This window comes from Diplotaxodon limnothrissa, linkage group LG14, assembly GCF_057381915.1.
Source record: "Diplotaxodon limnothrissa isolate DT_005_m linkage group LG14, D_limnothrissa_male_GT1.1, whole genome shotgun sequence".
Classification (NCBI taxonomy): domain Eukaryota; kingdom Metazoa; phylum Chordata; class Actinopteri; order Cichliformes; family Cichlidae; genus Diplotaxodon; species Diplotaxodon limnothrissa.
Genome location: NC_140609.1, coordinates 4,571,949 through 4,585,897, shown reverse-complemented (window position 1 = coordinate 4,585,897; position 13,949 = coordinate 4,571,949). Strand labels below are relative to the sequence as shown.

Genomic DNA, 13,949 nt, shown 5'->3' with positions numbered 1-13,949 from the left:
AGTCATTACTAGTTAATGTTAAAGGGATGGTTGGCTCAACAGAGCTCTGACTTTTTGTCAGCCTGGCTACAGTGCTGAAGAGAAACCTGGGGTTGTTCTTATTTTCTTCCATCAGTGATGAATAGTAAGATGTTCTGGCTTTATGGAAGGCTTTTTTTTTTTTTTATAAAGCAGCAAACTATTTTCCCAGGCTTTCTTTTTCACTGGAGTTACATTATCCAGAGTCGTACATAGTGAACAAGTAGAATTATTAACAAGATAATCGACTGCTGTGCACAAATACTGTGGTACAGTGGTACAGTTTAAATACACAACTCACAATTAAAAACCGTCTTTCCAGTAGTGTACCTGGTTACACTGTATGAACAGAAGGGGGAGTAGGTTGACCGCGTTTTAGATACAGTATTGACGCTTCAGAGCTGGACTGGGAGCAGCCTGCTATCACAACCAGAGCCTGAAAGCTTGTTTCTGTTCCCTACAAGCCGAGCTACACCCATTAACAAGGGACTAGCGAGGCTTCGTTTGAAGTATTGGAAAGCTGTGAGTATCTGTTCCTATAATAAGATGTGCTTCTACTGAGAAGGCACATTTAGTGTTAAGGCAGCTGTGCTGAGACGGACAGGCAGTCAGTGGGGCTGACTGAATGATTTTCATAGGATCCCAGAGTGTTCCAGGATTTGCTTTACCAAAATGAGGGCAAAGAACTGAGGCTGTGACCTGAGCCAATTAGGCTAGTTAGCTAGCTAGACGCTAAATGAAAAGTGAAAAAAAAATACATAAAATATGTAACCTTGTGTTTTTGGCGCGTTCTCATTTGGAATAGCATAAAACAAGAGATTTTGATTATTAGGTAACATTACCTTCATTTACAAAGCAGTAGCTCGGCTAGCTAATGTAGCTGAGAAGCTATACTTATTTTAGCTCTGTCATGCTTTTGTCCCCGACTTCACGCTTAATGAGAAGTGCGGCTGACAAATACGCTTTGTTTACGTTAGTGGTTAAGTATTAGTGTCGATTTAACCGCAGAAGCCAAGCAGATAAAAGGGAGGCAACTTAAAACTCTTAAGCCATTTAGCGTTTTAGCATTCCTTAACCAGTGCATATAGGACCTAACGCTACTCTTAGTGCAGACGCTCGTCGTTTATTTTGGCTACAGATGACAGAAGGTAATAATCTGAGCGGACTGTTAAGGAAACCTTTACTGTTCTGGCAAATTGGTTATTTGATACTGTGTTGCTAAACACTATATGTAAATCTGTACAACACGTTACCACGGTAGTTTTGCTGTATAGATATAAATAGCTGTGATGTTTTCAGTGCTATTCTGTTACACCTTTGAGCATATGACTACTTCATAACTGACAGTTTAGGCTCTTGCCTGATTAGGTTTTTATAACAGCTGAATGACCTTTTTTGCTGGAAATCCGGACTTATCTTAGCAGGAGAAATCACTGACATAATTCACCTATTCCACAGTTAAAATAGTAGGAGGTTTTTTTTTATTTTTTGTAAATAAGAATCTCTGTGTATTACCCAGCAGTTTATAAGAACCAGGCTGAACCATGTGGATGTGCCTGCCTGGACTTTTCAGTTTGTGGCAGGACTTTACCTTATTTGTGAGGCTTACAAAAATGGTCTTGTCAAGCTTCTCCAGTGGGCTTCTTTAATGTAAGAATACTAGAAGTGTTCAGGGATGTAGGTCTGTTTTTTTTTGCAAGGTTGTCTACACATATGCTCTATGCAAACAATCAGGTTTGCTTAGACGTTTGATGCCAGCTTAAAAAAATGTTTTAGATCTGGTCTGTGCATTTTAATAGTTGTAAAATTATGTGTGTAATTACGGACATTTTTAACTATATGCAACAATACAGTGGTAAAAAATCCATTAAATAAGCAGGCAGAATCATGAAACAAAGCAGACAAAACATGTGGGACTACAAAACATATTCCAATACAGAAAGTGCTGCTAAACTGTTGAGGCTGAGAAGTGATATAAAAATGTAACTATGAGACAGTATAAATGTCTGTTGTCAGATTATGCCACCACTAGCAATAATAATAATAATACATCCATCCATTCTGTTCCGTTTATCCTTGTCAGGGTCACGGGGGAGCTGGAGCCTATCCCAGTGTACACCCTGGACAGGTCACCAGTCCATTACAGGGCTAACACATAGAGGCACACAACCATTTGCACCTATGGGCAATTTAGATTTACCAGTTGACCTAACCCCTCTAACTGCACGTTGGTAACCACAGAAGGTCCTGGCTTCAATTCCACCAACAGGCCAGAGTCTTTCTGTGTGGAGTTTGCATGTTCTCCCACAGTCCGAAGACTTCAATAATACTGATAATAATTATTGTTTATATTATTTAATTGTGACATTAATGAGAAAAGGCAATTTTCTTAGCCTGTCTGACTGTTCTAGGTGTGTGAAAACATTAGGGAATCATTATTCTTTCATTATCGCTGTTACAGCCGCACACTGTCCTGCTTACCTTAATTTTTTATTCAGTTACAACCTTTTGGTCTGTGTGACCTTCGTCAGGTACAAAGAAACAGTGTTCATACACGTTTGCGCATATATACACATTGAGTAAGATTCAGCCAATTAGGGATTTCTGGCTATTAGGTAAATGGTAAAATGGTAAATGGACTGGTTCTTATATAGCGCTTTTCTACTCTTCTGAGCACTCAAAGCGCTTTACACAACTTGTGCATTCACCCATTCACACCCATTCGCACAAGCACATTTTTCTAGGTGCTAGGCATGTCACACCTGCATAACAGTCCACTCAGAATGTCAGTGCAGTCATCAACAAACCAAATAACGTTTAACATTGCCATCTGATCCGATAACCAGACAATTCATGTCTCTTATATATTCAGAAATTATCACTTAAATTCATAAATTGCCACAATTACAGAACTAGTTTACAACAAATATTCCTACTTTATGCACAAACCAGTGATGTATAATATTTTAAAATACCAACATCGCAATATATAACAGTCACATATACCACTAAATACACTCATGGACACGCGCTGGTGTGCATGGAGAGCAGTTACTGTAATATTTAGCAGTTTAACAGAAATTGTTCTCTCTGTCTCTCTCTTTTTTTAATTCTTAGCCTTTCCTCGCTGGATCATAGCAAACACACCTGACCTGAAGTCAGTTCAGCCGAAAAGGGAACACTAAGTTAATTTAGTGCCACAATGTTTAATCTAAAGAAAAAGGAGAAGGAGAAGAAGGAGAAAAAGGAGAGGATGTCTGCAGCAGAGCTGCGCAGTCTGGAGGAGATGAGCATGCGCCGTGGTTTCTTCAACCTGAAGAGGGAGTCGAAGCGGGAATCTAGGAACAAGCTTGAGATTTCCAACCCCATTCCCATCAAAGTGGCCAGCACCAGTGATCTCCCCCTCACTGACATTGAATTAGATGGCTTGAGTAACCGAAGCAGCATGATCCTGGATGACCAACTAAGCATTGCCAGCTCCAATGATGATCTGAAGGGTGAGGGTGGAGGAGGACAGGATGGACAACGCAGCTCAGTGCGAGATCGAGTTGCTCACTTTGGTTCACTTGCCAAGCAGAACTCTACACAGATGATGAAACGCTTCTCCTTTTCCCAGAGAAGCAAAGAGGAGAGCCCTTCAGAGGGATCCACCCCTTCAGGCCAGAATTCTGCTGCCCCATCCCCACAGGTGGAGAGTAAAGTTTTCAGCATGCTCCGCAAGCACAGCCTCAAGCAGCAGCCTGGAGCAGAAGCCCCCAAAAGAATCTGCATTCCCGAAGTGGTCGATAAAACCTTCCCTGCACAACTCCAGCTGCCAGCTGTGGTTGCTCCAAGTCCACCTGAAACCCGTGAACTGGAACTCCAGCGCCGTAACACTGGTGACTTTGGATTTTCTTTGCGTCGCACTACAATGCTGGACCGCAGCCCTGATGGAGGGGTGTACAGACGTGTGGTTCACTTTGCAGAGCCTGGTGCAGGCACTAAGGACCTGGCACTGGGCCTGGTGCCAGGCGATAGGCTGGTGGAGATAAATGGACGAAATGTGGAGAATAAGAGTCGAGACGAGATAGTGGAGATGATCCGTCAGTCAGGAGACACGGTGAGGCTGAAGGTGCAGCCAATACTGGAGTTAAGTGAGCTGAGTCGCTTCTGGCTGAGGAACACCGAGGGGCTGCGCAGGGAGGCCAGACTGGTAAGGACCTCTTCCACTTATATATTGCTTTGTTGGTGATCAGCAGTGGCATACAACCTTTTTGTCAGTTCTGCATATTTTGATTTTGAAAAGCCATGCACCTTTCAAACATGTAAAAAGTACAGAGTAATTGTCTCTATTGCCGAGATGTACAATTTGGGTGTTCCTGTGCTTATATTATTCTTTATCAATTGCTCATTGTTTTCTAGTTTATAAGTTAATTGTTAGTAGAAGCCTGGAGATTAAAACTTTCTTTAAAACATACGTTTTGTGCTGCTGATTGAACATAGCAAAGATGACTTTTATTTTCCCTTTCATGGTTTGAAATTATATTTTTGTCCACTCATTTCAAACTCACTTAAAAGGCTCTAAACAGAATTTTCTTACTCCGCCTCTTTTTCTTGACTAAACCCTTTTTGATTTTATTATAATTACCTAACCCTTACCACACCCAAGTTAATAATATATATTTTTTTACAACAAGAATGTTCTGGACCTTTTTGTTTAGTTTGTTCTTCCTGCTTCTGTGTGAGGTTTCTTCTGCAGCCTCTAAACCCTTCTGATGACCTTCTGATCTTACATTTTCAGTCATTTTTGACTGCTGTCATCTGGCAAAGGCAGGTGAAAATGCTGACCTTAGTGGTGAGGGTGTAGCTAGATGATTGATGTATTTTTAGGTTTTAGCCTTTACAGAGCCCTTCCTCAGCAGCAGCTTGGCACAGACTTGCATTTCTGCAAAGTCAGCTTTTCCTTCATTTTTACCTGAAGTGCTGATACACTCAGCATAATGTGTGTTTACACAGCACTGAGTTCATCAGTACAACCACTGACTCAATATCGTACGGCTCAATAGCTTTTCGTTGACAGAATTACTGTTTTCATTTACTAATTCTTTCCTGTCACATTTACCAATTTAAACTACTGTCAACACTTCACAGATGTTTAACAGTATGTAAGTTGTAATGGTGATTCACTGGGCATAATTGTGTATTTTCTGTTAAGCTTTTAATTTGAAAATCCACCTCGTATGCTAATGGAAACTGAACGCAGTGTTAATGAAACTTGTATTGATGATTGCATGTTTAGCTGTCATAATGTACAAAACAACATTTTCAATAACCCGCTGAGTAGAATTGCAATGATTAGACAAGTAAAGATGGTAATATTTTGCTGATCCCCCTCTTTGTTTGATTCTGCTTTATATTTGGATCCTTGAACAGTTGTAATACTTTGTAGCTGAAAATCTTACATTCAGTTTGCGCTATTTGTATAGATACCTGGCTTTAACAGCATCTGAGTTTACTCCAGCGGGCTCAGTGTCCCGATCAGGGCATAGTTGGCAGTATCAGAGGACTTTGTTTGGCTTTGGATCAAGAGTCCTTGTGACACAGTCAGGCTGAAAGAGACTCTGATCCCCTACTCCCACAATGGAATTCATCTCCTCTGGGATGCAGGGAGTGACTGTGCAGCCCATGCTGCCTTTTTCTAAACAGGAGACAGAGGCAGTGGCTAACTGAGGAGGTCTTTCTCTACAGTGGCTGTTTGTTAGGAAAATGCTGCTCTGAGTACTGGATAAGGACTTACTTGTGTCATGTGGGGAACTTCTAAAGTTTTCATGAAGCAAACAGGAAGTGTACACCGGAGGGAACTTTGTTTTAAGTGTATAGACAATCTTTGGTCAAGTACGCAAACATTCTGCACACCACAGAATGATCCGTTTTGTTGATTTTTTTTATGTATGTTAAACAGCAGGCCTCTCTGTGTCTCTTTGTTCACTTTAATTGATATCACCAACTTGGGTTAAACAAAGGCAAGCTGACAAAGGGCCCATCATTCAATCTTGATAAAGTGTTGCCAAGTCACACTCCCAATTCCAACAGCAGCTGCTGGCTTTTCTGCATATTTTAAACATATTTTTAAAGCTAAGGTGTGTTGGTGCAATGAGTCTTCAACACAAGTATGAACACATTAAGACTTGATCAGGACTTGGAAGCAGGCAGACAGGATGCACTATTGTTTTAGCTGTGACCAGCATAGACAGGATATTCTTAAAAAAGCACGGGGATATCTTCGGAAACGAAACAACACATAGTACAATCATAGCCATATGTTTAAACTAAGGCCAGACACAGTAGCTGGGTCAGCTGATGTCAAAGCTTCTGTCAGTTGTTTTTTCGAAATGAACTTTTCTGCTGGTCATTTTGAGCATTTACTGATATTACTAAAAAACCATCAAAGAAACATTAGTGGTGTCTTCGCTCTTATGTATTTACATTGCACTGGGAACACCAGTCCACAGAGAGAAACACTGACCAGCCTGGCTGACCCTTTGAAGGGCTGCTCTAATGGTTTCCAGTTGCTGCCATAATGGAAAGCCCCTAACATGACACAAAGTAAGCCTCTTATCCAATTATACTCTGAGCAGCATTTTCCTGCTCAGAAGCCAGAGCTTCTGTCTCTTACCATGTTGTGTCCTGATGACTCTATTACACACACAAGCATACAAAGCATGAAAACAGTGGCAGCCATGCCGCCACAGCTGGTAACAGCTAAGAAGTTTGGCACACTCATAGTGTCTTGACCTGCCAGTCGCCTGGTCAAGGATATCCTGCCTTATCATCCTTTTCGATCTAAAAGGGACTATCAAATTGTTATATTGATTGATTGTCAATTGTTATTGTCATGTTATATTCAGTAAGACTTGAAACAAGTGACTGAGTTAGTTCCCGTTCTACTAAACAAGGGGATGTCCTTTTAGTCTGTTTACTTCCCGCTGTTTTTCTCCCTATCTTTTTGAATTTTGTCTTTGATTGGATCTGGCTTTCAAATGTCTTTACTGGCTGTCTCTGTATTAGGGTTTCCTACTTTACTGATGGCTTTCTTTCTATGTTAAGGCTCATTAGGCGCTAAGATAGTGATGTTTTAATTGTGTAGAGGGCGAAATAATTAATTGGTCTCTTGCTGAATTTGTAAGTTTGCCTTCTTTGAGAGTCAAAGTCAAAGTCAAAGTCAGCTTTATTGTCAATTCTGCCACATGTACAGGACATACAGAGAATAGAAACTACGTTACTCTCAATCCCTAGATAAAATAGCAAATGAACATTTAAATATAAGAGTGATTAAAAATGCAAGTAAAATAATTAAAAAGTAAAATTTAAATAAATAAATACAATACAATTTTTACATATAACAAGAAAGCTATACAATATACAATATAATGAGTAAATGACATTGAGTGCAAACCAGGCAGAGTAGTGCAAATGGAGATTTGGTAATGTACGGTAAGAGATAGTGTAACAACAAAGTCTTATGAGGTAGTGGCAGTCCAATGCTCCACAAAGTGACTGGTAACTGGTGCAGGCCAGTGAGTGAGTTAGAGAGTGTGTGTGTGTGTGTGACAGAGTTCAGTAGGACCGTGGAGGAGAGAGGGGAGAGGGGGCAGAATCGGGAGGGAGTTAAGCTTCCTGACAGCCTGATGGATGGAGCTGTCCTTCAGTCTGCTGGTCCTGGCCCGGAGACTCCGCAGTCTCCTCCCCGATGGCAGCAGCTTGAAGAAGCTTTGCATTGGGTGCGTGGGATCAGCCGCTATGCAAAGGGATTTTTTAGTGAGACGGGTGCTGTAAATGTCCTGGAGGGAGGGGAGAGCGACACCAATGATCCTCTCTGCAGCTCTCACTATGCGTTGGAGGGTTCTATGACAGGACGCATTGCAGGCTCCAAACCACACAGTGATGCAGCTCGACAGGATGCTCTCGATGGTGCCTCTGTAGAAAGTGTACATGATGGGGGCTGGTGCTCCTGCTCTTCTTAGTTTGCGGAGAAAGAAGAGACGCTGCTGTGATTTCTTGGCCAGTGCTGTGGTGTTGTACGTCCAGGAGAGATCCTCTGTGATGTGCACACCCAAGAACTTGGTGCTGCTCACTCTCTCCACAGACGCTCCGTCAATGGTCAGAGGAGCATGTTGGGTGTGCATTCTCCTGAAGTCCACAACAATCTCCTTCGTCTTCTCCACATTCAGAGAGAGATTGTTGTCAGCACACCACGTGGCCAGGCGTCTCACCTCACTTCTGTAGTCGGTCTCATCCCTGTTGCTAATGAGACCCACCACCGTTGTGTCGTCCGCAAACTTGATGAAGAGGTTGGAGCTGTATGATGGAGTGCAGTCATGGGTCAGCAGAGTGAAGAGGAGGGGGCTCAGCACACATCCCTGCGGGGCCCCCGTGTTTAAAATGATGGTGCTGGATGTATTACTGCCGACCCGTACTGCTTGAGGTCTTCCGGTGAGGAAATCCAACAGCCAGTTGCACAGTGAGGTGTTGAGCCCCAGCTGGACCAGTTTTTGAATGAGCTGTTGGGGGATTATGGTGTTGAATGCTGAACTGAAATCTATGAACAGCATTCGAACATATGAGTCATTTTTGTCCAGGTGTGTGAGTGCCGAGTGGAGTGCAGTGGAGATGGCATCATCGGTTGAGCGGTTGGGCCGATACGCAAACTGGAAGGGATCCAGGGAGGGGGGCAGGACAGTCTTGATGTGTTGCATGACTAGTCGTTCGAAGCACTTCATCAGGATGGGAGTAAGTGCAACAGGACGGTAGTCATTAAAGCAGGAGGGAGATGACTTTTTTGGAACCGGAATGATTGTGGTGGCTTTAAAACATGTGGGGACGACAGCCTGGATGAGTGATATGTTGAAGATGTCTGTGAAGACATCAGTGAGTTCCACTGCACAGTCTCTCAGTACACGACCAGGAATGTTGTCAGGACCCGGAGCTTTACGTGCATTGATCCTGATGAGGGATCTCCTCACGCTGTCCGGGGACAGAGTCATCACCTGGTCACCAGGAGGGGGTGGGGTCTTCTGTGTGAGAACTGAACAGTGTCTCTCCACCTAGTCACATTTTGCTTGTGCATCAAATACAATGCAAAGCGTTAAGGTAATTTATTTATTTTATGATTATTTTATAATGTGTGTGGTCATCGCTATAGCAATGTGGCTGAGCATCTTGTGACCTGATTAGCGTTAGATACGAACGCTACAACAAAGGTGGACGTCGGGGTGTGGATATATCTGCTGCTTGGTCTGTGGCTTTTCGTCAGAGTCACGGGCCACTGTGTTGGGTTTTTTTTTTTTTTTTGAAGCTTTTCTATCGTTGCTGGGTTTCAAAAATGGTGGTTTTAATTTTTTCACTTTGGAACCATGGCCGAGCAAGTAGTATTTCAGTACCAGGTACTATGCCTAATGGAAAACCTTTAAAACCGTTGCAAGTCGATCTGAGTAGGTACTAGTGGAAAAGGGACTTATCTGTCACTCCTAAGGCATACCTGACCATTGTCTCGATGTCCACATACATGTCCTGCACCACCCTCACATACTTCTGTACCACATCTAGTTTCCTGATACAGTACCAAAGTTCTTCTCTTGGCTTACTCGGTCACCCTGACCTGCTGCCCATCAAGCTAAAAAGCATCCTTTCTTCTTTGTCAGTGTCCAGCCTCTCATACAACTCAGTAGAGCAGGGCGATATGACCAAAAATGTCTATCACGATATACATTTGAAAATCTGCGATAACGACACAACTGACGATATAATTGACACTAGACAAAATACTTTACAACTCTACAACTTTATTAGTGCAAAAAACAACAACAACCCATCAATGTATTTTGCACTTACACAAGCAGCTTTTTAAGTGCATTAAAGTTATATAAAAATTTGCAGTGCAAATGCAAATCCTTGCTGACAGTTTAACCAAAAGGCATTTCCAGTGGAAATTGGCCGACATATCCTCAGCATAACCATGTATAATATCCACAAAACTTAAAAAGAGGTTATACAAACACTTATGTTGAAGCACAGTACGTATCACTCCGAGGCTCCTGCCTACGATAGCCGTAACGCTCCGACAGTCCATCAAGTGGTGCGGCTTCGTAACTTAGCAAAGTCGTACTGAAACATTTGACAGATTTTCGAGCGCCGTGTACATAAAATCGTTTCGAGGTCAGTAAACACAACCAGAGTTCATACATAAGGCACACGGGATTATAAGGGGCACTGTCGATTTTCTGAAAAATCAAAGGATTGATTTTAAGTGTGCCGTATTTTCCAAACAACACGGTAATAATGACGGCCCGCTAGCATGCTCTACCAAAAATAGTGCTTTGTTGTATATCTGACGGACGAAAGCCAAACCAGTTCCACACCACTGAAGTTGCAGCATTTTTACAAACCAGTTCTGGTTCATCTGTTTCATTCAACGATCCACTTTCGCTCTTCTCATTCTTCATCGCAGCCATGTGCGTATGTAAACAAAGGCACTGGCGCATGTGCGTTTTACCCATATTCTATCGCGATATGTCATTTTCCTATCGTTGCCCAACATTACACCGGTATTACCGTAAACGGTATGATATAGCCCAGCCCTACAACTCAGTATAAGGCTTTTCTTTTCCCTTGTTCGCCTTTTTTCAAACAACTTGCCTCATTCATAATGCATGACACAAAGCCCCACATTTTTAAGTCGCAATTTAATATATTTTTTTTAGATGTTATTATTTGATATCTTAATAATATGCAAACATCTTTTACATTAACATGTCTTCATATCATATTTAACAGAGGTCCCGCACATTAAAGCGGGATGATTCGTTATGGAATAATGTGCTTAAGGCATTATTATATTACATTAGTTTGCAATGAAATGTAACTGAACTACAGAGAGACACTTGATAAAATTAGCACATCCTCTCAGTCAGCTGAAGAAAAGTGAATGTTGGCCTATGACACTGTTAAGACACAATGACGTCTGTGGTGTTCTATTATAAACACGTATGAAAACAGTGATATGTCAAGTTTTTGTCTTGGATGAGTTCCTTAGTTCCATGTTGCGCTCCTCATTTTTCCATCTCAAATCCATATTCCCCCTAAAAAGTGTTCAAGTAGTGTTATTATTGATGTAAGCATATATTAAGTAGAAAGAATGCCTTAACTTGTCATGTAATTGCCATTGCCAAGAAGCTTACATCTTTAGTATTTGGCACACTTTTGCATAATTATCTCAGCTATTTACAGCCACACCCTGTTAAGTAGGATAACATGCAGCATGGAAATGTTTAAGTAAACCTGCTAACTAGTAAATATTATTCACATAAGATTTTAACAGCAGGAATAAAAACTGAAAAGGTCTGAAATAAGAGGGCTGGGTGGAGCGTGAGAGAGACTGGAGGCTAAAGTAGTAAGAAGCCGTCTTTTCTTGTCTTAACAGGCTGCCTAAAAGCAACGGAAAGCACGTCTTCCCTTTAGGTCTCACTTTGGTATTTGTGGAATCTGTTTTCGAACAAATAGGCCACTTCCTGACCCTATCCTCCCGAGAATCTCTTGTGGAGGAAGAGGAATGAGTTTTTGAGGATCAGGGTTGATGGAGGAGGGAAGGAACTTGATGGGTTCATATGGCTTAGAAAACATCTTGGAAAACAGTTTGCTGTATGGTTTTCTGTATGGTAAACTGTTTTCTATGATGGTTCTACACGCTGTATTTAAAAAAACTTTTTTCGCACGTTGTTATTCAGCATGATCTAAACATCTGGAATCCAGAATAATGGACTCGGGATCATTGACTAAGACTGTGTTAAAGCTGACAGTAGTTCTGTACAAACACAGTGTCCTAATTAATGCTTTCATAAATGGAAGTGTTAATCATTTGTTTTCATCAATAAACAAAATGCAGTGACTGAACAAAAGAGAAATCTAAATCAAATCAATATTTGGTGTGACCACCTTTGCCTTCAAAACAGCATCAGTTCTTCTAGGTACACTTGTACACAGTTTTTGAAGGAACTTGGCTGGTAGGTTGTTAACAGCTTGGAGAACTAAGCATAGATCCTCTGTGTATGCTGGCTTCCTCACATCCTTCTGTCTCTTCATGCAGACAGTCTTGATTATGTTGAGATCAGGGCTCTGTGGGGGCCATGCCATCACTTACAGTACTTCTTGTTGTTCTTTTCGCTGAAGATAGTTCTTAATGACTTTGGCTGTGTGTTTGGGGTTGTTGTCCTGCTGCAGAATACACTTGGGGGCAATAAATAATCATTTATATTTCTGAAAGCATTCTTTTCTTATAGCATTTTTTTCACATCTGCCTAAAACTTTTGCACAGTACTGTACATGCATGTATACATAAAAAAAATATATACTGCAGTTGCTCTTGAAGATAAAAAGCTAATCACACCAAAGGAAATAAAATGTTCTTTGTGTACTTCTAGGCAGAGCAAAAAATGAAGATGTATCAAAAGCTTTTAGCCATGTACATCACATCAAGTCATGGCTAACAAGCAGTGGACAGAGTGTTTTCAGATACAACTACTATGGCATTAACCAGCCATAAAACCACGGACGGGTGCTGCTACAAGATCGTTATTATCTTGTCTAGACATCATACCTAACTATTAAAAACGAGGCCGTGTGTAAGAGCCATCAGAAATTCGGATTGTGTATAACCCGGAAACTGGTATGAATTAATCCAACTACACATAAATGGATGGGCATTTCTCTTTCAAAAGAGCTAATGCTAATAACACCACATACAAAGATGTTGCAACATCAATAAATAGGTCTTTTAACGTTTCAACATTCAACTGATGAGGACTGACAAGCCAGTAGACTGGAATGCCGTAGGACAAGTTTTAAGTTTTGTGATAAGTGATGGTTGGAGCACACATTTAATGGCGGTGCATAACTTTACATCAGTGTGTCACAGTTGCCTTTACTTAACATTATTGGTAATTACCCGAATATTTTTGTTTCTGTAATGGTTGCACTACGTGCATATGCTCCTTAATTGGAATAATGCTAAAATGTAACTATTGTTGTTATCCATAATTTTTTAAAATGTACTGCTTGCCAAAAAAAATAAGACAAATTGAAAAGCACATTATTATTTTCTTAATAACGACGCCAAATTGCATTTATTTAGTTGCATTCTTGAATAGAAAAATTTATTTTAGTGGTTGAATATGATATTTTATTAAATTCTTAATTCATACATTTTTTAAATTAATATTCTGACATTGGTTCTTGAAAAGGATTATATAAATATGTCTGTATAGGTTCTCAGTCATCCAGGTCATGGTAGTTTAAGGAACTTGGACTATGGAAATAATATTTTTTCTTTATTTACTTACTTTTGACTTCACAAAGTCAAGTCTAGTGTGCTGGTTCAAATTTAGGTATAAAAACGTGAATTCAGTTTGAAATGCGGCATTTCTGTTCAAAATGGTGAAAAAGGGAGGAGTCTGTGTTAAAGCACTTGTAGATGTTCGAGGGTTCTCACAGTTTGATCAAGTATGCTTTGGAGTGGATTGCCAAGACTGATACTTGCGGTAAGGAAGAGGCAGAAAGCCGACTGAAGCAGATATCTGGCACCTCAAGATTTTAAGTACTAGAGCCAGAGCTCCATCTCAGATAAATACGTCTAGATCAGGTAAATGGACTGCTTCTTTTATACCACTTTTCTACTTGACCCTACTTAGCTTGTGAGCTCAGACAAGTTCGTGGTCAGGGTGCTATGGCCATAATCAGGGTCTGAGAAGATCTCAAGAATGAATAAGCACATGACTGAATGAACAAGGCTTTAATGTAAAAATGGCTTATAAGAAGTCATTATTAAGCCCTGTTTGTACCTAGAAATGCCTGAGATTTGCTAGGGAGCATAAAAACATAACTGTAGACTACTGGAAGAA

General features: G+C 40.9%; 1 protein-coding gene across 3 annotated transcripts in view; it reads left to right on the top strand.

The window, feature by feature from the left end:
• Window positions 1–430: 430 nt before the first annotated feature.
• The window catches only part of myo18ab (myosin XVIIIA b), a 124,612-nt gene continuing 111,093 nt past the window's right edge, over window positions 431–13,949 (top strand). For 2 of the 3 annotated variants that reach the window (XM_085371672.1, XM_085371669.1), the window contains exons 1-2: window positions 431–540; window positions 3,136–4,210. In XM_085371672.1, the coding sequence (XP_085227798.1) occupies window positions 3,221–4,210 (990 nt within the window). In that variant the 5' untranslated portion in view covers window positions 431–540; window positions 3,136–3,220. Of the gene's footprint in view, window positions 541–1,103; window positions 1,167–3,135; window positions 4,211–13,949 lie in introns of those variants that run through there. The other variant, XM_085371670.1, reaches the window with a different exon arrangement.